We start from the raw sequence: 22,207 nt of genomic DNA, 5'->3' as shown, positions 1-22,207 counted from the left end.
GCAGATAAAATAGAAATATTCTGGGTCTGACTCGAGAAGCAAGATCTTATAAATCCGAATGAGCGACCCTAGGGTATGTGAGGAGTTCAACATGAAACTGCGGGGGGAGACCGAGGTCCCGAGGAACCAATTTCCCTCACATAGTGTCAAAATTGTCGAGACGATTTATTTGAACATCATTTGCTTTGAGACAGCTCTGAAAAAGAATAGAACATGTGTTCATTGATTAAACATTTAAACTCGACTCTCACGTGGAAAGAGGCCGGGACGTACAAGATGATCACAAGGTAAATACTCTCAATCAACCCCTTTAACAATTTATTATCCAGATCTAGTAGCATAGTTGAAATCAGGCATGGCCAATCATATATCCATTTTTGCAGGAATTGATATGGCTTGATGTATTTATGGAAATCGTCTTATGAGCCACCTTTCAGCCATTCAAACTTCCAACCTTCACTAGGAGGCTATGGAGTGCTTTCAACCGATTTCCGTACCATATTACTTCCTAAGATGATAGCATTTTTTTCGATAAAAGTCTTTCTGGCGGTCCATTGCTGTGTTATGAGGCAAACCCCCATTCAAACCGTTGCTCCTCGCTCCTTGCTCCCTACTCTATACAGGTTCGGGAATAAGGAAGCCGGCTGGAAAATTGGATTGCTGAATGATTTGCAGCCTCTCCCAATCATACGAAAGTGGGTTTGATTTGAGGATGGAATCTGGCTTACAATATTTCCACGGTTTCAATGGGTGCGATTAGTTGGTGAGTGGCAATGAGCCTAATCCCTGGCGGTCATGGAGTACTGAACTCCAAAAAGCGCAGCCAAAATCACCATCTGGGGTCTAACCTTTTGTGATCAGCTTTCAAGCTCTATGCATACACTATACCTCCACAAAGCATTCTTCCTGTCTCTGCACGAAATGTGCCCAAGGTTGTCACGACATGATCAGACTACAACCGGCAGATGTGCCACAGAGATGCCAAGATTAGAGATGGTGTGATTGATTTTTCGATAGAATGAGATCAGGATTCCTAAATCCTACAATGCGATTTGCAATGTGACCTTCAAACAACAACATACATCACCCGGGGAGTAAGCAGAGGATGTCCACTGTCCACTGTTTTACGCTGCTGTTCACGAAGACGTCACTCTGTTTGACCCTAAACCGCTTTGAGCGCCCAAGTTGAGCTCGGTCCACATGCCATTTTACTGCACTTCCTTCTTCTCTTCTTCACATAGCATTAGCTCACGTTCTGTCTGGTGAGATACTGTGGGAATATTGTCAGTAAGTCGTCTTCATCAAACAAAGAACCTTGGAATCCATTAGGTCCTTCTAAGAACGGCGGGGGAAGCAAATATACTGATGGTCGTCTTCGTCTCCCCACAGCTTCCGATCACTGTTAGGAACCCATTGATATAGACGACGTACCTTGGACAAGAACATTCCGAATCTGTGGAAGAGGGTGCTCTTTCAAAACATCAATTTAACCGCTCAATCCCGCACCGCACCTCCTAGATCCCATTTGTGAACGCGGGGTCGCATTTTTGCCGTGGCAGTAATTGTCTCGGCCACCAAAATCAAACTTATCCTAATAATCTGCAAAGACGGATCTAAACGCGCCAAAATACATTGCAAGAGTCTCCCAGGGTACTCTCCCACCGACCGAAGATAGAACTGGGTTGGTCGGGCCCGTTGAAAGGACAATTGTGGGACGCTGAACGGTCTACTCGAGTTCGGAGAGACCGATTTGCGTTCCATCGGGTTCCCCAGCCTGCAAGTATAAGAGTTTGTGTGGAGTCTCGGCATTCTGTGAAGACTGGAGAGATATTCTATAGCTATTCCTCGCCGCCAATGGAGAACGTTCCGGAATGACTAGTGACAACAGTTCTGAACATGCACCATTCCCCTCGTCAACTCACCACACAATAACCGCCAGTATGCCAGACCGCAACGCTTGGAATATGGATGATTCTACACGCAACAGACTCCTCAAAAAATACAAAACTCAGGTGGCTTCGGGGGCGTCTACCATTTGCGCAACGCTGGCGGTGGTGAGTGCCTGATTCTGCGGGACTTTGCTTGAATTTTTCACCATTTCTTTGAAACTATAACACTGCATCTAAACTTTGCTAATTCGATGTGATTCGCTCGGCAGACTCCTCTAGAGAACGTCAAGACTCGGATGCAGACGTGAGCTTTCTAATTGACCTTGGAGATGAGAACTAGCGTGCTAACTGATTTGAAAGACATAACTTCAAGAACATATGGCAGTGTGTTCGCTATCTCTGGCGCACCGAAGGGCCTAGGGGTTATGTTGCTGGTAAGTCAGGGTCCAAGAGTCGATAGCTGAAGGATCGGCTGACTGTCACAAAGGCGCGCTTCCACCCTTGGCGAGTGTCACGGTAGTCCGTGTCGTCAACTTCACCGTGTACAATGCCTTCAAGGACATAATCGCTGACAACGTTGAACGCGTAACGGGTTCCAACCCTTTGGACCACTATAAAAAGCCTGGAAGCACTCCTACCTTGACGGGCATTCTTACGTTCACCGCTGCAGGCCTTGTCGCTGGCTTGGTGGCGTCCCCTATTGCTTGTATGTTCATATTGATCAAATGAAAGCGTGGAAGGAAGGAGACAGGCTGACAGTGAAACAGGCCCCTTCGAGTTGGCGAAGAATGTCGTCCAGACCTCTGTTCTAGTGTCAAATCGCGCGATGGCTGCCCCGGACGCAGCCCGAGACCAATCTCTGCGTCACAAGCCCCGCTTGGGGACCATCCAAGCGATCAAGCAGATCTATAGACGACATGGATTCTGGGGCCTTTATACTGGGTTCCGCCTGCATGCGTTGCGTGACACGGTGGGCTCAGGACTGTACTTCGGTGTCTACGAGACTGTGAAGCAAGTAGCAGCCAAGGAGTTGGGTCAGGACAAGAACCCCTTTGGGGCACCTATGATTGCGGGTGCCATTTGCAGCACTGTACCCTGGTTCTGCGTATGTGATCAGACCGACGGACTGATTTGTTCCGATCATACACTAACGGAACACATAGACTTATCCCCTCGATACGCGCAAGACTCGTGCACAGAGTGTTCTGCTAGGAAAATCCAGCGAGATTGGCGAGGCCTCCCAAGCTGTCGCCAAATCCAGCATGTACAAGGGCCTCTCCATCATTCTTATTCGAACCGGCGTCAACAACATGATCCTGCTCAGCATCTTTGAATACATAAGAATGCGTATCGATGAGCTACCGCAGTAAACAATCCGTTAATAGGGCCACGGTAATCATGTTAGGATGAAATGGAGTAGACCTGTTGAACAAACATTTTCTTTTGTCACTGTGCGTCATGAACAGCGAGGTCCTTTCTCGTATTTGATTGTCAACACAAATACATGGATGAGTCTAAAGCACATTTTCAGAATAGAACAGAATGGATGATCAAGCTTCCAAGAATAGGAAATCGTTAAGCAAATGGGCGCAACTTTCGTAGCGCCAGGCTCACTTCATAATCGGCAGCATCTTCTTGGCCATATAGTCTGAATGCCACTTGCAATTTCTGTACCCAGGTGTTCTGCTCCATAGCCAGCCCAACAACGCCTCGGTTGGTCTCTGACTTGAATAGTTGCACCGTTTTGGTTAAGCTCGGTCTTAACTTTGCGTCCATAAAATCATCTAGCAAGCCCTCTTCTTCGAGAAAGAAAATTGACAAAAGAGCATAAATCAATCTAGCGGAAAGAGTGATGCTGAAAGTTTCTGCGACAAACTTCATTGTAGAGTCGACGATAATAGAATGACTCTGTCTCTGCCCATACAAGTCCACACCGCGTGCTAGGTATTGGAGACCTCGAATCAATCGCCGTCGCAGTTCGCTAAGTTGTTGGAAAGTCGTGCCAGGTAGACATGCCCTGCAATCGCAAGTGAAACCCAGGGCTTGATGACGCTCATATCTAGTCCTGCATTCGAAATCTGAATAATAACAGAGGTTGATTTCCTCGCCAACCTCAATGTCCCTAGTCGCAAAGCTTGAAATGACCTCTCTACTCACAGTTGGAACTTTGCAGTTAGGTATACAAGAATGGTTGAAGCGCGAGTGAAGGGGAAACAGGCCATGAGCTTCGGGCTCGTCGAGGTCTGAAGTGACGTTGAACGAGTTTTCCGCAAAAGCTTTATTCATACTTGTAAGACAGCTTGGTCCGTTGTCGCGAAGGAGTAAAAACTGTGCTTTTTGGCTTGGCGACAATTGCTGAAACGCCATAGCAATATGGTAATCTGTGATATCGGTGTGTGACCTCCGGATTATAAAGGTTGGCTTTTCGCTCAAAATTAGAGCTCCTCGGTCAATGCGTCTTGTCGCGAAAACACCCCATCCTTTGCCTAGCGAGGGTCTCAGCTCGAATGGGGCTTCGTCAGGCACTTCAAGGCGAAGATAAGCTGGCAGGTAGCAAGTTAGATACATTTTCAAGCTACTCAGTAGGGTAACGTACGATGACTTGCAGACATAGCAGCGTACGTGTGTGGTGGGAGTTATGAGCTGTCATACCAGGATCGGGTTTGGATCAAGTCGGAGGGCAGAATAGAGCTGATTAGAGTGAAATAGGTTGGAAAGCTGTTGGAAGGCGAAACGATGGCTTTTCTGAAGTGGGAGGGAGGGAAGGGGAGGGGGACTGCGGCGGCTATGTATCTATAGGTCAGGGGAGTAACCCGGGTGTATTTGCAGGGATTAAACTTTGATCTCGGTAATGCCCAAAATGGCAGAAGGATGAGCCCAAACGGTATAGCTAATCAATTAGCCGGTCTTATGTTGGACCACCCAAAATAGCCTGCACCTCGTATGTCTGTTTGGTCATGCCTGGCAAGGCACCCCCTGTCTGTCTAACTTGACTTTATGATCTGGCCGGCTCCAGACACCGATGTATGCATTTTAATACCCCGGAGGTTTATAAGGGGGTAGTCCGGGATATTGAGACGTTTATTGCCACAGTAGCCGCGCTAGGCCTAGGCAGAGATGACAGAGAGCGAACTGATCGTGCCAGAGATCAGCCCCTAGCGAGGTTGACCATCCTCTTTCGCCACCGTTTGCTCTTGAAGTTCTATCTTCCCAATTTATAGATATGATGAGCAGATTCCTCGTGTTTCGCAATACTACTAGCCCCCTTTCCCGGTGCTTTATTAAACGAGGTTCATAGCTATCATTTCCATGAGATCCCGACGGATTTTATCGTTTAAGGCACATTAGGCAACTTGGTCTTTGAAAGGGGGTTAGTAGGAGCCAGAGGCAAGCTTACGTATTGATTTACCCACTCTTGGGAGAAGCCTTTTGTGATGCTTGCCCTGCGGCAGCGACGCAAGACCGATTTAAGCTGTCATTTTCCGTGACACACAGCATCTTGGCCTTGGTGAGAGATTTCCATGCATAAACAGATTTTGCATTGAACAAGAATTTATTTCATTCGAGAATCACCGAGTTTTCCTCGTCCCCATCCCAACTCAATCCCCCCAATTTATTCTTTTTCCAATGCATGCCACTGGTACCTTTCTTCTCTCAAATGGCCTGACTACCACCCACGCACTTTCAATATTTCATGCCTAGTATCCAGTTCGTGATACTTTTAATCTTCCTTCTCGCGCTATGCACATTCTCAGCAAAGCCAAGTGTTCAAATGTAAGCTTCTTTAAGGTCCCCATGGCTCAACATTTCCTTGGTGAAATGATCTACATGGACAGTGTCAAAATCTCCGCAGGACCGAGAGCTGAATGCACTAAGAACTGACGACAAATATTTTCAGTCTGCTTAAAAGCTCTAATTGGAACAATGTCCCCCGTAACTCCCGGCAGTCGCAGGATTTATTCTAGAACAACTTGATTCCCTAAACCGTGCAACTCCCTTTGCTAGATTCGAGATCCAAAATCACTGGATATGTCTGTCAAAATGTATCTTCAACGGTCTCGATATTGTGAGTCTCATAGACCTATCTATTCAAACTCAAAAGCAGCCCAACTGCTAGGAAGACTCACCCGGTTTGCTATTGAATTGAACAACCTGATATATCTTCTCCACAAGCTGCCTAGGTACGTCATAACCATAGAATTGCCGACTCATCCTATCTTCTACCTTCTCTAAGACGAGAGTTGACATGTGGTGTTGGAATTTCGAGTAGTTAACATTGGAGGTTCTTTGAACGCTAACCCTAACCTGGCGTTATGCATACGCCATACAGTTCTTGCATGCCAAGAATCCTTAAACTCCTACGGTATCGAGATTAGCGCCGTTAATAAAGTTTTACGACATTACTAGTTTTTGCATAGAAAACTACAGCACGGAGAAATATGTAGTACTATACCGTAATGGCGGCGTTTTAATCTAGGCTTCTGTAAGTTGATAGAACTGAGAGAATTTGGTTCTTTTCCGATGCTCTCTATGATTCTACTATAAATGTAGATCTACGGTGAGTGGTATCTCTAACTACAGGTAGAACGAAGCCTAAAATTACAGTTCAAGTTCCAGTACAGAAGATGTTAGACAACTTAACAATTTCAGCTCTGGTACTATCTACTATTTATAGTCCCAATCACCACTCGAGATATTCTTAAGCACGTTAGACTGTATTATTAAACATATGGGCGAGCACCTTGTACTGAACAAAGTTGCCTAGGGCATCGGGGGAGAGCCCAAGGTGTTTTCGCGAATCGAACCTAATCCAAACCTAGTTTTTAAGGGGTTTGAATCTATTTCATTTATCGATTTCGAACAATCTTGCGAGCCATTATATAGCATTTTGAGTCGATGATTCGAGACGCCCAGTTCTTTACAAGAACTTCGCTGCAAACTCGGTCTAGAATAGCAATCACAGTTGCGCTGTTTTTCACCTAATCACCGATGGTGGTCTTTACTGGGTTGAGAGCATCTTCATGCCCATTCTGCAATATAGAGGACTGCCCCTGTGAAGAGTGGGATTCATCTTTGCATCAAGAAGCCGGGTGCGTTTCCTAATCGACCATTCCTGGTAATGCATGGAAACTACCTCTGCTCGGGTTAGGCTTAATACTGCAATCGAATATTGTACATTGCAGAGTGATGAGCCGGACACGTTTACCCGCCCACTGGTGTTACTATTTCCATTCCGAGTGGCACTTCTATAGCTTATAACTCTTCGTCAAGCCATCTCATAGAGAAGAATGAATTTCAGAAGAACGCTAAATCGGCATCTAAAAAGGACATCAGAGTGTTATCTTCTACATAACGTGTCTAACATCGTGTTCAGGGCAAACTGCGAAGCCAAAATGAGTCCTAACTAGCTTTTGTAAGCATCAAATGGAAGGGGGGTGTGTCGAATGGAGACTGCTTTGGCCATGAATCAACGGAAGGACTGCTGATGGGTGCCTCAGGCCATCAAACGTCATTCATCCCGTTGCCTGGTGGGGTTGAACTTCCCGCCGTCAAAACAAACGGAGACTTCCAAACTCCGCCTAGAGCGACAATGGCGTCGTGAGTACCCCCAGCAGTATGAGAGACGTTATGAAGAGAAAGAAATCTCACTAAATTTTTCTTCTGTTCCATTCTTCCAGCAACATCCTCCAACTCCCGTTCCGGCGCTCCCATACCGTCTTGCTTTCCGAAGCAATCACCCAGTACATCTCTTCCAAATATGACCAGCGCCCGGATATGTTTGCTGAGGATCTGATGATCATTGATCGTCTAAGATCTGAGGCTGTCAAGGTCCAGGAACCACACTTTAGTGGTATCAGCCGCTTGGTCACGTACGCGGCTCAGCTGAAATGGCTGAGTGGGAAGTTCCCAATTGACGTGCGCCGTTCTTTCTAGGTATGGCTACTTTGCTTGATATCGGAAGCTGACGTTCGGCGTGATCTATAGGTCGGAGTGGATTTTTCGTGGTATCCAGCTTTTGGCTTTAATGCTTCGCGGCCAGGTGAGTTGATTTCTTGGGGTCACACCCTCCACGTGGGTCCGATTTTGTATGTATGAGACTAATAGGAATGAATCTTGGCCGTTAGTCTCACAAAACAACCTGCGCTTCGAATTAGCGAATGTCATATTCAATCTCGCCGCATTATACTCCCAGCTTGCATATGCGACCAACCGGACTACCGCAGATGGACTCAAGCAGGCGTGTAACTACCTCTGCTCCGCAGCTGGAGTTTTGAGCCATCTTCGAACCGACATCATCCCAGACCTTCGAACGTCGCCGCCAGAGGATATGGACGAAATGACACTACGAAGTTTGGAACTTCTTTTGCTCGGACAGGGCCAGGAGTGTTTCTGGCAGAAAGCTGTCAAAGATGGACTGAAAGATGTGTCGATTGCGAAACTTGCAGCAAAGGTGTCTGACTTCTACGGCGACGCAGGCGAATTAGCTGTCAAGTCTAATGCAATAAGTACGGACTGGATCCACCACATGACCGCAAAACATCACCACTTTGCAGCGGCAGCTCAGTTCCGACAAGCGCTTGACTGTCTGGAGAAACGCAAGTATGGAGAAGAGGTTGCTCGGCTGCGCGATTGTTTGGTCTGTGTTGGCGAGGGTTTGAAAGAGCAGCGGTGGATTAATCGGACTGTACTAGGGGACTTAACTGGACTGAAGAGTCGTGTTACGGAAGACCTCAAGCGAGCCGAGAAGGACAATGACATTATCTACATCAACCCTGTGCCGCCCAAATCTGAGCTCAAGGCTATAGAGCGCGCCAGCATGGTTCTTGCCAAAGCACCTTCGCAGGTTACGGATGCGATTTCTATGCTTGGTGATAACGGACCGTTGGGCCAGCCGCTGTTCTCGAAGTTGGTCCCATACGCAGTTCACATTGCCGCCAGTATTTACACTGATCGTCGCGACCGACTGGTTAATGAAACTCTCATCGGGGAGCTGGAGTCGATGACCGACAAGTTGCGAGAGTATGTGTTTAAGGGATATATCAGAATCTTTAAGGAAAATCATGCTAACGTGGGGTTCAAGCTTGCTTTCATCGCTCAATTTGCCAGGGTCTTTACAGGCGCTTGAAAAACCACTTGGTCTCCCGCCACTGCTTGTGTCGCATGCAGAGGAAATGCGCCAGCAAGATGGCTTGAATCGCTTGCACCGGTCTATCGAAGACACCACCAGAGTGAAAGGCAATGATCTGACTGTGTACAATGAAGGCGTTGAGCTTCTTTCGGCTGAAAAGGCCGAGGATCTTGCAGCTCGCCATAAATACGGCACCGATCGCTGGACCCGCGGGACTTCAGAATCTGCCGCGCCTAAGCTTTACAAGAGTTTGGCCGAAATCGAAGGCTATTTTACCTCCGCCCAGGGCAGTGATGATCTCGTCCAGCGTAAGCTACGAGATTCACGATCAATCTTCGTCGTTCTCACTGGCACAAATCAGGACTTGGAATCTTTTGTTCCTAGTAGCCGAAGGGTTGTGATTCCACCAGAAGTTGAACGCGAGTCTAACCGGTTGCGCGGCTGTTTGAGCGAGGTCACCCGAATGGAGAATCGGCGGAGGCGACGAATTCAAGCATTGAAGGAGAAAGCTCGCGGGGATGATATTCGTATGCATTCTCTGATTCTTTGGTCTTGAAATCTCCTAATGTTTTGCAACTAGATCCAGCACTTTTGACACAGACAGCTCGATTGGAGCGGGAATTCCCCATGCAGCCTATCCAGGCAAGCCAGTTCGAGGATTTGTTCGAGGATCAACTGAAACTATATGATTCAGACCGTGAAATGCTAGCCCAGGAGCGGAGGGAGCAAGATCACCTTGCGGATCAGGTCCGAGAGGCCAACCGGGCATTTACTGGGTCTCATAAAGGTGACGCGTCGACAAAGGAACGAGAAGCGGCACTGCAGGATCTAGAGAATGGATACCTGAAGTATAAGGAGATCATTTCCAACCTCGACGTCGGGCGAAAGTTTTACAATGACCTTGCAAAAATTGTAGCTCGATTCCGCGACGACGCTAAGGTTTTTGTCCACCAGCGTCGGATAGAGGCAAGCCAGCTGGAAGCGTATGTGTCATCACCCATTACGAAAGTAGCGGATTGCCACTGACATTTGATTTCCCCGAACTAGAGATATCTCTAATGCCACAGCGATGGCCTCACTGCGTATTTCTCAGCCACACCTGCGCCAAAAATCTCAGGAATCAGCTCGAACCCATCACCCTCCCTCTGCCTACTCAGATGGCGCGCAGCCCGCCCAGGCGCCATCGCAGCCACCTCCACTCGTTCACGCCGTGCGACCAGCTGAGACAGCAGCCCCTCTCACGGCGCCCCAACCGGTGCGCGCACCCGTTGCCCCGCCCGCAGTTTCTAAGCCGAGCATGCCCGGGGGTATGCCGGGCATGTGGGCCCCTGAAATGGGGATTCGGTTTGGATCTGCCGCTGCCCCTCCGAATGGTATTCCCAGCACAGGGACTGCACCAGCCCCGAGCCAGACCAATCGTGCTTCTCGGCCGGGAACCTGGGATCCCAGCAAAGGACTGCGCTTCTCTTGATCGTGCTGTGATAAAAAGTTGTCAAAATCATCTTTTGTAAATCTGACCTTCGCACATAGTTCTGGAATTTCGTTAGATGTTCAACTTGTCTTGCTCAGGATCTCTGGCGCGAGCAACGAGCAAATTAGTCTCTGCAAATTGCAGGTCACGCATTGGAATGGATTATCCCTGTGATTGGCGTTGATCAAGTCCCCCGTTTGAGTAAAGATTATCATTAATATATCCAAATCTATAGTAGGATGGTACGTCGAATCACACGAACTGAAATATGGCGAGATCGCAACGGCAACACTCGAGCAAAGAACAACAAATCATAGAATTAAATCGCCATGATACATCGTAAAGCATGACAGAATAAATGGACCAAGTAAGGTTGTTTTCGTTGAAAATCGTTGAATAGCGAAACCAATGCTTGGTAAGGCAAAAGCTCAACCTGGTGCTTTCCACATTGCACCTGCAGGGAGGACCAGAAAGCAGCCTGGGGCACTCCTAGCGAACCCCATTGGCATTGATAGAGAGGCCAAGACCACTAGCGGCACCCTGGGACTTGCCATTAGGCAATGCACTGCCATTCGTCGAAGCCTGGCCAGTAATTCCCCCAGAAACCTTGAATTCATCGTGCTCAATCTCAGACTCATCCGGCTCAGAGCGATCGTCTTTCTTCTCGCCTGTCGCGAGGAACTTGAACGCGCTGCGTAGCAGACAGTACAACCAGAACAGATTGAGAGCTTGGAGTACAGCCAGTAGTCCGAATGTGATGATGTTTGAGATCCAGCACTTGTACTGTTGAGTTTCCCAGTTGAGCTCGTAGGGCCCAACAGTCCGGAACTCTGTTAGAAGGGAATAAAGGATCCGAAGATTCAGCACATGGCGGAGATATATCCAGGCGCCGATCGAGGTTGCGTAGAAGGGAATCATTATGTCCGGGGCTATGTAATGGAGAGATTTTGAAACCTGCGGGAGTTGTCAATATGTGCTTTGGATATTTCCGGTCGTTTAGGAACGAGAAGAATTCGTTCAGGCAAGAGACATGTGACTTACGGCAAGGAAGAAATCACTAATGTCATGCGTGATATAAACAGCAATTCCAATATACGTAAAGTGAAAGCGATAGCTGAGAGCAATAAGCGCCAATGTCACAATGTGATGCGCAACAAGCTCTGTAAAATCCTTCCGCCGCTTCTCCATCCCCAACAGCATAACGATAGCCTGCTGTGCCCAATAAGCCGCCTCAATCAAGTAGTAAAGCTTGAACTCAGCCGCATGGGTCCTGTGTGGGAACAGTTCGTACATGCCACGCGTGTTGAAGTACCAAACCGGTGTCTGGCGCATAACATACAACCCCGCGGGACCGAGGACTGAAAAGTAAATCGCGGTGTACGCCTGCTCCATGAAACGGGCTTGCTTCCCCCGCGATTTGATACGCCAGACTGCTAGAGGGCGAAGAATTTCTTGCATGATAAATTCCCGCGTGAAGGATAGCACGATCACGTAGAATGACACAAACGCTATGTCCCACAGACCCTTGCCATACTGTGTGGGGGCTTTAGGGTCAGCATCTTCCAGAAGTTCCTCTTTATAGGAGAGAAACAGGAAATGAGAGATTGGGTTTGACTCGGTCGGGTTGAGAGCATATAGGGAAAGGAAGGCCAGCACGAGAACTAATGGAATTGTCCAGGTGTGCTTGCTTGCGGAATCTCTGCAGCGACGGAGAAGAGAGCCCCGTTTGCTGGACTTTGAAGTTGAATTTGGTGGGCTTGTGCCATTTCCCATTGTCTTGGGTTGCGGGCCATTGATATTCCTGCGCCTCAGGGAGTCTTCTTTCCTTGGCGTTTGGTAGATCCCGTTCAGGGGTAATGAACGGGCTGTCATATTTGGTACTTTGGAGGTGAGGTTAAGATGAAGAACAGAGTAAAGATATATGTGTGAATGACAGACATAAAAATAACCTCGAAAAAGAGGCTAAGCCAGGGAAGGTGAAGCCCCTTCCACTAAGAATCGTGGGATTTTTCCCTATTCGGCTAGCCGGTTGTATTCGGATCTCTCGGGGCCAATCCCAACGCCAAGGAATATTTTCTCTTTCATGATGGCCTTGGTGGAGATGAGTGGAGTTTAGCAAAGCAGAAGTATTCATCCTGTCTCCATTTTTGGTTTTTCCTCAAAGACAAGAAGAGTAAGGCGTGTGACGGCTTGTGGCGTGTTTTTGATAGTCTTTTCAGATGTGTCATTTCTCTATTGTTGTAGAAATTTCCCGCCTTATTAGGGTAATTGGAGCATCGTCGGTAAGCAAGGGCTTCAAATGTGTGTCTAACCTCAAGACTGGTACGCTGTAGACTCTTTGCGACTGTGCACCGTCCATTGCCCACTTCGTATATGTCCCAGACTCTCTGTATATCGCTCTTTACTCGGATCCTGGATTCATTCACTCCGTAAAATGAACCAAGTTCGTCATATCCAATGCCAGGTTGACCTTAGTCTAGCAGCATAATCAAGGATCACAATTATGGTCGTTGAATGCTCCAGGTCGTCTTCCACGTCGAGTGGAAGGAGCCTCGCTTTCTCCGACCAGATCGGAAAATTAGCCTGGTAGATACGATCAAACTAATTGCAGAGGGTTATCAAATGCAGTACGATAAGAACAAAGCCTTTCATGATAGAGTGGTGATCTGAAATGGTGGTCCTGATTAATTTTCTATCTTCCGGGATACAGGTCTCAGGAGTGTGCATGCATCACCTGATTTCGGAATCTTCTACGGAGTGCTCCGTAGTCTACTCCGTACGGAGTATGTGTTGTGTGCCATGCAACACATCGGCTTGATTCTATGCCGAAGCTTTTAGCGTGGCAGCCAAAGCAAACATCATACTGATCCACATCAGGATTCTATTTAGCCTATCGTCTCTCATTTGACAAACATGTGGGCGTCACAGCGTAGCTTACCTTTCCCTTCGTTCAACCTTTGGTTGAAATCCTTGCTCCGCTGTTAATTTAAATAGAACAGGGACAGATACTACAAGGAGTTAGTTTGCCATGGAGCTTCGAGGCTCTCAGTTGTGGCTGGATCTCTCTAGCACCACCAAATTTTCTACACTAACGCGGTATTCCAATGTATTCAGAGTTGTCACAGGACAATGGCACCAGATTCTGCATCGCTTCATAAATAGAAGAGGAAATACAAGAAGACATCACTATCTTGGTCTTCATGTGGTTGTGAACGTATTTCTGATTAGCATGAAAACCGGCTATGAGACCGATTTCAGGTCATCAATGAATGCTATCTTTCAATCACTGCAGTACAGCATACTACACGGACCTTTGATTGCCTCGATTCATCTAAGATAGGACCACAGAAAGGCTTCGTGGATATACACATCTCCGAGGGTCTGTAGAAGTGGCGAAGATGTTGAATGAAATCCTACATGGATAGAATACTAAGCTGTGTGTAAAAGTTGGATTTTAATTATCAAACTGCCTAATCCCTTCCAACCTAGAAATGAAGCCATGTTTATAGCTTCATTTTTACCTCTGTAGATTTATCTACCCCTCACTAACTAATATGCATTTGTAATTAGAGAATCAGAAAGAAGAATCTTCAAAGAGCGGTGTCAGTACTGAGTACTAGATCCTCCCAGATCCATGGACTGAATGTAGTCCAAATTTAAATGCCATCCGAGGATATAGAATGCTCGAATTTGCAGATCGGAATATGTGATAGAGGCGTCAAACTGCATCAACGCTGCTAATCTCGATTTCGTAGGAGCTTGGCGTTTACATGAAGCATCAACTTGGATTTTCAACAAAAGAAAAATAGCACATTTCCGGAAATCTATTGCCTAGCAAAGGCTGCTGCCTCGCACCCGCATCGGAGAGTGTGATTCAGCTGTTTGGTGCGGAGAGATGACCAAAAGAATTGGCCACCATCAATGCGTTGTTCGGCCGCGGAATGGCGAACGTGGTGATCGGGCCACATGATGCTGAAACTCTCGACTCCAATTGTTATACCAACATGGCTTTCTACCACAAAACCGGTTACGAGAAAGTTTTTCCAGAGTTTGAAGACGCGATCAAGTCTGTGCCCAAGGGAGGGCCGCAGTCAAAAGGATAAAAAGTCGAAAATTGCTCTAGAGGAAGCCCACAAATCGAAATTGAGTAAGAAAGCTGCCAGGCCGAAGAGACGAGACGCCAAGATCATATATTCCTTCAAGGGCAGCTGGGTGGGTCTGGCCGAAGAGGCCATGGTGCGTGGTTTTGATCCCGCTGTAACGATGAGTGACATGATCTTTGGCAATCCCGGGACTGACGTCCTCGATGTGGGCTCGGACCCCAAAAAAAACCCCCCAGAGTTGCTGAACTCCTAACTCAACACGGCATGACTTCGACAGGCATAGTCACCGGGTAAACGCTACGGAGGGTGCATGCCGCTTGCGCCCATACGGGCTGCAGGATGTCACATGAGTGCTGGATGGAACCGATAGTGTCCATTTGCTCCGCGTCGTTCACATGGCATGTCCTGAGCAACAGACACCGGCCCCTCCGACGTGCTCTGCCTGGCTGTTCCAAGGCGCGTCAGACGGCAACGGAACCGCGCGAGGCAGAATTTGACGAAGCTTTTGACCCTGGGCTGCGCATACTGGCTTCAGCAGACCAGTGCAGGGGGCTTGCAACGGCGGCGACCCCTGTGATCAAATTGAGGGGCCCCTACGCACACACGATGAAAGTTATGGCTTAGTAACTGAGCTCTCACTGTGTCTCAGCACCGAACCAATGCAAAATGTATCCAATGGTGTTGTGGATCCGGAAGTAAAGGGTGATTTGTCTGGGAGACTCCAGCTAGCTATGACACGGGGGTACTCACTTGGGGTTTCGGATGAGATAGTACAGCAGATCGTCCATGCCAGACATCATGCCTGGCAGGTTAATTGACTTTTTGAACCAGCTGTGCATTGGCAGTCTCCCAGACGACGGTGCCCTGCGGGGTAAGCTTGGGTGAGAAGACTTCTGATAGCCATCGTCAACTGTGGAGTCATTGTGGAGCTGGAAGGCGATGTGGAAGATTTTACGTCTTTCGGTATCCAGTTTGTCACTACTACGTAGTTCATTCAGAGACCAGCACTTCATAGATAAGATCACTCTAGAGACCAAATTCCTAGATAGCTGTGAATTTTGCTATGTTAGAGCGTGTATTAGCTTTGTACGAAGAGCCCATCCACCTGAGTCACCAGTGCTCCGTACGAGATACGCAGCTCTGGTATGGAAAGTGGCTGTATTAATACGTAGCTTGGTAATATTGATCGGGCAAAATGATTGGCTCCTGTTGACATTAATCTCCCTATCGGCCCGCGATAAAGCAGGTACTTGATTCACCAATGGACCGTGGGGTGCTGGTGATCTTTTCTACTGTCATAGAAGGTATTTTTGCCCTTTAATGGTTATACGAGATGTCTCGATTTTTGCGTGGAACGCTGAGCTAGTAAACAATAAGGTGAACTACGCTTGTTGCGAAGAGACACGATGGTTGCAGAACCAAGAAAACGCCATAATGGCCAACCGCAAGCCTGCGAACCATGTCGCAAGGCTAAGATTCGCTGTGACCATCAAAATCCAAAGTGTTCGCGTTGTGTCCTGCGCAGCCTGAACTGCATTTATCACCCTGCTCCCATGACCAAACGCCGCCCTCCGACCTCCCACACACCCATAAACTTCGGCTCAACGCTGCCCGCGGACCTCCTGGTCCCTCAAGATGTTACCAACCCATTCCACTTACCTGGTGAATCTTCGGTCGGGGCAGGAGTCTCTTTTCCTCCTGTGGACCCAACCCTAGCTGCGAGCTCGGGGGAAGCAGCCCGTCCGAGCGGACCAAAACGGAACATGCTATTCCAAGAGCAGCTAGGCCAGCACGAGACGACTCGTTTCTCTGCTGTCTTTTTTGAAAACCGAGATAGCTTTGGCGCAGTGATGCTTGATGCGACGAACTCCGACCACCACGAGTTAGGCCGAGAGCCTGATGTTATGGCCAGGTCTCGAGTAGAGTTCGGAGTTAGAACACTGCTCAACTTCCCCACTGCTCGTACATTTGACGTGCTGATGACTGGAATCCATCATATCTACGATGTATGGCTATCACCCACCATGATCCAACAATGCTTGAAACAAGTATGGACAGAATACGCCAGTGAGCTAGGGGAGCCCCGGACGCGGGAATCTGTGTTGAAAATGGCAAAAGATTTATTCATGAACCACAAAAGGCCCCGCCCAACACCTGATTGCGATGCTGCAAGCAACTCCGACCATGTTTCCTGGATAAACTGGTTTGGTGGACCTCATCTGCGATGGGAAATGATCGGGATACTCTTCAGCTGGGCTGGAATTGCTTTCAGATGCAAACAAGAGTGGGACCAAGTGTTCGATCTACCCGAGCAGGATGGGCGGAATCGCAACACTGCCGCTGAGAAAATGAGAGAGTGTGCTGCTGCCTGTGTAAAGCTTTGCGAAGGGAACTTTGAGATCAGCGATACCATGGTCATTTGCATGAAGAATAGCACCAGACTACAAAGCATCATCATCAGTGACGAGAGTGAGTTGGATTATAACAGTATAAATCCTGGTATTGTAGAATCGAGCTCATTTCATTATAGGTGACCGCGTACGAGTCGACTACGGCACTGTTCGCAGTGCTTTTATAAGTGCAGGACTGCACCGTCTTTCTCCTTCGAAGGAAATCACACCGTTTTCTCAACACCGAGCATCACTCGCTTCATCGATGTATTACCACGACAAATGCCACAGTTTGTTCAACGCGCGACCACCTATGCTCAGTAATCAATACTGCCAATGTCCTCTGCCACTTGATTTATGCGAGGAAGATGTATATGGGGGCCAGGAAAGACTCATCGTGGCCATTGCGAAACTTGACTCTAATGGCTGGAATACTAATGGCCACATATACACAACAACATGGCTTCGAGCACTGACGATGCTTAGTCCTATCCGGGAGGGCATCTTGGAACTAACTCTTAGTGTCAATTCGAATTTCACTAAATCGCAGGTAGAGTGCGTATTGCGGAAGAAATTATGCATGCATTTCGCTAACTTCAACCTTTTTGCAGAGACCTGCAAGTTCAGTTGGGGAAGATCGTCGCTTCATATCCTCGGCACATTCAGTATCAGGGGAACTCCGAATGGCACCCACAGCCAAGCTCACGACCCCATAAACGGGGCGCTCATGAAGTCTATATTATCACCCGCATACAACTTGATGTATTGCAATGCCAGTTCCTTCTCCAGCGCCTACTTGTGTCGCGACAATTCAGCGGTGGCCAGAATTTGTTCAATATCGCCCAAGAGACAATGACTGTTATCCTGTCTCTCTGGCTTAACCGTGATCAGCTGCAGGAATTTCACCATGCCTTTGACTGGATTGTGAGTCTTTGACACAAGCCTCGCCGGTTGTTTGAATCGAGAGTTCAAAAATAACTGATGTTGATCCAGGGAGTATCATACGGAATGCCCTGTGCCGGAATCTTGTGTGTCGAGCTTCTTCGAGCAAGTAATTTAGTACCACCTGCCACACAAAGCGAGATGTTACCGGCGACTGCCGGTCACGAATGTGTTAGATTCTCGCGGTCGGAAGTCGTCCAAACTCTGGTTATGTTCAAAGCCTTACTTGACTGGATACGACCCACGGATAATAATGCGCAGCTTAGCAAGAAGTTCAAGACAGTTCTACAGAGAATCATTGACGCCGTATTTGATTCTTTGGGGTCGCCGCAAGCACAAGGGATGCCGAACGAGCAGCCCCAGAGACACCATGGTCCGCAAGCACAACAGTCTCTAGGGCAAAATTTGCCTACTGCGACGGGCAGAGAGCATGAAATTGACCCTGAGATGAACACATTTGGAGATATGGATTGGCTGAACACCGTTGATTGGACTCAGAATGGTTGGCTTGAGCAAAGCAATCCACCTTTCTCATATTAAGCAATCTCAAAGGATCGACGTTTCCAGCTCCTCGGACTTGAACACATGAGAAAGCCCTTTAACAACATCACGCCGTGCTGATTGGCTCAGCTGACAAGATGGCCCAGAGTCAAGTTCGGAGTAATTTTTGGTGCGTCGGAGTGGGCTACGCCGGGCGCAACAGGGCTTGCGGGGCCGACAAGGGCACTTCACCACATCTCACTGCGTTGATCAGTCATTTTTGAGCATCGACAAATCGGAGTTCGGTCTCATTCTCTCCGATTGCCAATGTATCCTCACCAAATGATGATCAAGGACCGAACCCCCCGCCATTACTTAATGTCAAAGCAGGCCATCAAGTAGCCTAGCCCATCAGCCCATGGTGATTCTGAGGCCAAACAGCAGCAATCAGTCCCACTTCGCCACCATGTCCCCGAAGGACTCATCCAAAACACACCGGCACCCTGTCGAAAATGCAACTGTGCCATTTTGGCATCGAGACATTCACGAACTGCATGATCACCGGACCACAGAGGAGCTTCCTGTGTCGAGTGACGTCGTCATCATAGGCGCCGGCTATGCAGGAATTAGCACGGCGTACCATCTGGTGAAAGGAGAGGCTAATGACAAGAAACTCTCTATCACGATACTGGAAGCACGGGGTGTCTGCTCGGGCGCGACAGGACGCAATGGTGGCCACCTCAGGCCTGACATGTACACTCCTATGACCAGGCTCATCGACCGAGCAGGTGTTGAACGCGCCTTGGAGGTGACAGAATTTGAAATCGCGCATATCCGCGCCATAAAGTCCTTGGTTGAAAGGGAGAAAATCAACTGCGATTTTACCCTCACAAGGTCTATCGATGTATGGACCAACGAGGAAACTGCCCGAAAGGCTACGGAGATGTATGACACGCTGATATCCCGTAATCTTGAATACATGAAGGATGTTTTCTTCGTGCTTGGCAAGGATGCGGAGGGCATCTCGGGTGTCAAAGGCGCTAAAGCATGCGCTTCGTTCACGGCAGCAACTCTGTGGCCGTACAAGTTGATTCTTCATCTGACCGCCTCTATTCTCCAGACTGGCCTGGTCAACCTCCAGACTCACACACCAGTACTGTCTGTGAGTCGGCAACCTTCGGGCAGCTTTATTCTAACAACTCCACGAGGCACAACAGTCGCTCAGAAAGTCGTGTATGCGAACAACGCCTACATCTCAAGTCTTCTTCCACAGTACCGTGAAGCCATTGTTCCCTGCAAAGGACTATGTACTCATATTTCAGTTCCTGAGGGCACAAGAGCGCCTCTGCTGAATAACTCCTACATAGTCCGTGAAGAGGACAACGTCGTTTCATACCTCATTCCTCGTGCCGACGGTAGTATTGTTGTCGGTGGAGCCAACTTGCTATACCACAATTTTCTGAGTTCATGGTACGACAATGTGGACGATTCAAGTCTCATTGAGCAAGTCAAAGACCATTACGATGGTTATATGCAACGGCATTTTAATGGCTGGGAAGATAGCTTGGCCCAGGTAGATGAAATCTGGACCGGAGTCATGGGGTACAGCTGGGATTCCCAGCCCCATATCGGAGCTGTGCCTGGGGAGGATGGCCAGTTTGTGCTTGCGGGCTTCAATGGTCATGGAATGCCCCAGGCGTTCTTATGTGCTCTTGGGGTTGCTAAGATGGTTCAGAAAGGGATCGAGTTTGAAGACACGGGTGTTCCAAGGCTGTTTCAAACGACGAAGGAGAGGCTTGAGACGGCGAAGAACGGCCCTTTGGGAGGCGACATACTTGGTATAAAGAGATGAGATGTATGTTTCTCGCGCAGAGAGGAATGAGAGGCGGAATCATTCAGCTGCACTGTTCTTTTTGATATTTCGTAGTCTTGTATCTCCAACAAAGAAAGGCTCCTTTCTTCGAGACATAACGTAGTGTATTATTCACCTTCACAAGATTCCATTGGCAACTTCGACGGACGTTCCTCATTTTGAACGAATCCACGAGATGAGCAATGTACGTACTACAGAGGCGTCTCCGCTTGTCTCAGCTTAAGCTGATTCTCTCATACTTCATGAAATTCTGTCTTTCGGTAAAAGGTCACCGGCCAGCCCAATCGGTTTAAATGCGACGTATTAAATCAGTCACAAAAGCAACAGTTCCAAACCGTATCACTACATCCTATCTCTCGGAGCTGCTATCTCACGGAGTAGATTGCGTGGCCTTGCATTTTGCGGAGTTGATCTGCACCCCCTTTAATCGCCCGTGTGCTCCTATCTCACATCTCCCAGTTAAAGCCTATCGCAAAGATACTTAAGTCTGCTAATTGGGTGCCTGTCATCTTGCTTCGTCTGCCAATCAAGTTCTCTGTTTCTTCCCTCCCGCTACTTTTGTACGACACCAAAAGCCACGCGTGATGTTTCCTTTCATTGTTGCGTTATCCGCCCAGCTCAACCGTATCGATAAAGAAAATGTGGCTTTGAATGGAGAATTCAGAGCGATATGGCCATTAAAGACCATAAGTCGAAAGCTAAATCATCCCCGGAGGGACTATTGCTATTTGTTATCTATAAAGAACCGCCCAGTGTCACTTTTCCCTTTCTACAACAAGTGAACATCCAAATCAATTGAGATGTACACGATCAAGACCGTCCTTGGAGACGAGGACTCCCCCGACGCCAAACATGAATTCAAGAAAGATGTCAAGACCACAATACAAGACCCAGAGTCCCCTACTCAACCAGGAGAGGAATACGTTGGATACTTCGAAGAAACTTCGACTGTGAGGCAAGGCCTTCATCAAAGACACATTCAAATGATCGCTTTGGCCGGCACTATCGGAACAGGCCTCTTTCTTAGTTCTGGTCGAGCGATTTCGCGTTCTGGTCCCCTGGGTGCTCTCCTGGGTTACCTGGTCATGGGCTGCGTTGCCGGTACCGTGACCCTTGCAGTGGGCGAGATGGGCACACTTGTTCCGTTGAACGGCGGGATAGTCCGCTACGCGGAATATTTTGTGGACCCGGCATTAGCGTTTGCCAACGGCTACAACGTGGTATATTCTTACCTTGTGTCTATCCCCGCAGAGATCGTGGCCGCGGCTGTGCTAGTGCAGTTCTGGTCTGACCTCAACAGTGCGATTTGGGTTACGATTTTTGGACTGCTTATGGTGTGTACGGCCTTGGTCTTTGTGCGAGTATATGGAGAGCTCGAGTTCGCTTTCTCTATGATGAAGATCTTGCTGATTATTGGAGTCAATATCATGGTAACGCTCAGCTTTCATTTCTACACCATTTGTGGGCTTTCGTGAACTGACAAGCGTAAATCAGGCATTAGCAATAACCTGTGGGGGCAGTCCTGATCATAACACTATCGGGTTTGAATACTGGCGCAATCCTGGGCCTTTCGTTCAGTACCTTGGGATCCCCATTCAACCCTTTATTGATCTTGCGAATCGGAATCCAGAGCCCCTGCCAAAGTCGAAGAAAGGTCTTGGCAGTCTGAGTCTTTTATGGAACTGAGAGTGGATCTATGAGATCTGTTGACTCGCCAGTAGAGGAGTCAGATTAATCTTGTGGTCTTCAATTTTATCCAATTTCGAGGGGTGCATTTCGTCGATAGATTCCTAGTGATTTTCCAGGTCGAGTTTCTATTGTGGTGCTGTGTACAAGTGCGTATAACAAGAGCTTTGTATATCAAGCAGTAGATTTTGGAATAGAAAGGGTGAAATGCTCAAGTCTAGAAGCATGAGATATGGAATGTGAA

General features: G+C 48.1%; 7 protein-coding genes across 7 annotated transcripts; 5 read left to right on the top strand and 2 right to left on the bottom strand.

The window, feature by feature from the left end:
* Positions 1-1,940: 1,940 nt before the first annotated feature.
* Positions 1,941-3,259, top strand: Pdw03_8807 (Mitochondrial carrier protein; the record flags this gene model as incomplete). Its single annotated transcript, XM_014682529.1, has 6 exons — positions 1,941-2,054; positions 2,159-2,193; positions 2,250-2,323; positions 2,377-2,595; positions 2,657-2,994; positions 3,053-3,259. 6 exons carry the CDS (start codon positions 1,941-1,943, stop codon positions 3,257-3,259), a joined length of 987 nt encoding a protein of 328 aa, XP_014538015.1.
* A 205-nt stretch (positions 3,260-3,464) lies between these two features.
* Positions 3,465-4,501, bottom strand: Pdw03_8806 (SET domain; the record flags this gene model as incomplete). The annotated part of the gene is made up of 2 exons (XM_014682528.2): positions 3,465-4,432; positions 4,486-4,501. The coding sequence occupies 2 exons, from the start codon at positions 4,499-4,501 to the stop codon at positions 3,465-3,467; spliced, it is 984 nt and encodes a 327-aa protein (XP_014538014.2).
* A 2,978-nt stretch (positions 4,502-7,479) lies between these two features.
* Positions 7,480-10,489, top strand: Pdw03_8805 (PH signal transduction protein PalA, putative; the record flags this gene model as incomplete). The annotated part of the gene is made up of 7 exons (XM_014682527.1): positions 7,480-7,487; positions 7,568-7,805; positions 7,875-7,929; positions 8,015-8,909; positions 8,971-9,545; positions 9,599-10,001; positions 10,066-10,489. 7 exons carry the CDS (start codon positions 7,480-7,482, stop codon positions 10,487-10,489), a joined length of 2,598 nt encoding a protein of 865 aa, XP_014538013.1.
* A 489-nt stretch (positions 10,490-10,978) lies between these two features.
* Positions 10,979-12,361, bottom strand: Pdw03_8804 (Longevity assurance factor, putative; the record flags this gene model as incomplete). The annotated part of the gene is made up of 2 exons (XM_014682526.1): positions 10,979-11,443; positions 11,531-12,361. The coding sequence occupies 2 exons, from the start codon at positions 12,359-12,361 to the stop codon at positions 10,979-10,981; spliced, it is 1,296 nt and encodes a 431-aa protein (XP_014538012.1).
* A 3,492-nt stretch (positions 12,362-15,853) lies between these two features.
* On the top strand, positions 15,854-18,464 carry Pdw03_8803 (FAD dependent oxidoreductase superfamily; the record flags this gene model as incomplete). Its single annotated transcript, XM_014682524.2, has 5 exons — positions 15,854-15,896; positions 15,970-17,061; positions 17,123-17,537; positions 17,594-17,906; positions 17,976-18,464. The coding sequence occupies 5 exons, from the start codon at positions 15,854-15,856 to the stop codon at positions 18,462-18,464; spliced, it is 2,352 nt and encodes a 783-aa protein (XP_014538010.2).
* A 406-nt stretch (positions 18,465-18,870) lies between these two features.
* On the top strand, positions 18,871-20,256 carry Pdw03_8802 (FAD dependent oxidoreductase superfamily; the record flags this gene model as incomplete). The annotated part of the gene is made up of 1 exon (XM_014682523.1): positions 18,871-20,256. One exon carries the CDS (start codon positions 18,871-18,873, stop codon positions 20,254-20,256), a length of 1,386 nt encoding a protein of 461 aa, XP_014538009.1.
* Positions 20,257-21,077: 821 nt separating this feature from the next.
* Positions 21,078-21,752, top strand: Pdw03_8801 (Amino acid permease, putative; the record flags this gene model as incomplete). Its single annotated transcript, XM_014682522.1, has 1 exon — positions 21,078-21,752. The coding sequence occupies one exon, from the start codon at positions 21,078-21,080 to the stop codon at positions 21,750-21,752; it is 675 nt and encodes a 224-aa protein (XP_014538008.1).
* Positions 21,753-22,207: the final 455 nt, after the last annotated feature.

Source organism: Penicillium digitatum, chromosome 3, assembly GCF_016767815.1.
Source record: "Penicillium digitatum chromosome 3, complete sequence".
In the NCBI taxonomy this organism is placed as follows: Eukaryota; Fungi; Ascomycota; class Eurotiomycetes; order Eurotiales; family Aspergillaceae; genus Penicillium; species Penicillium digitatum.
This window is presented reverse-complemented; position numbering and strand designations above follow the sequence as displayed.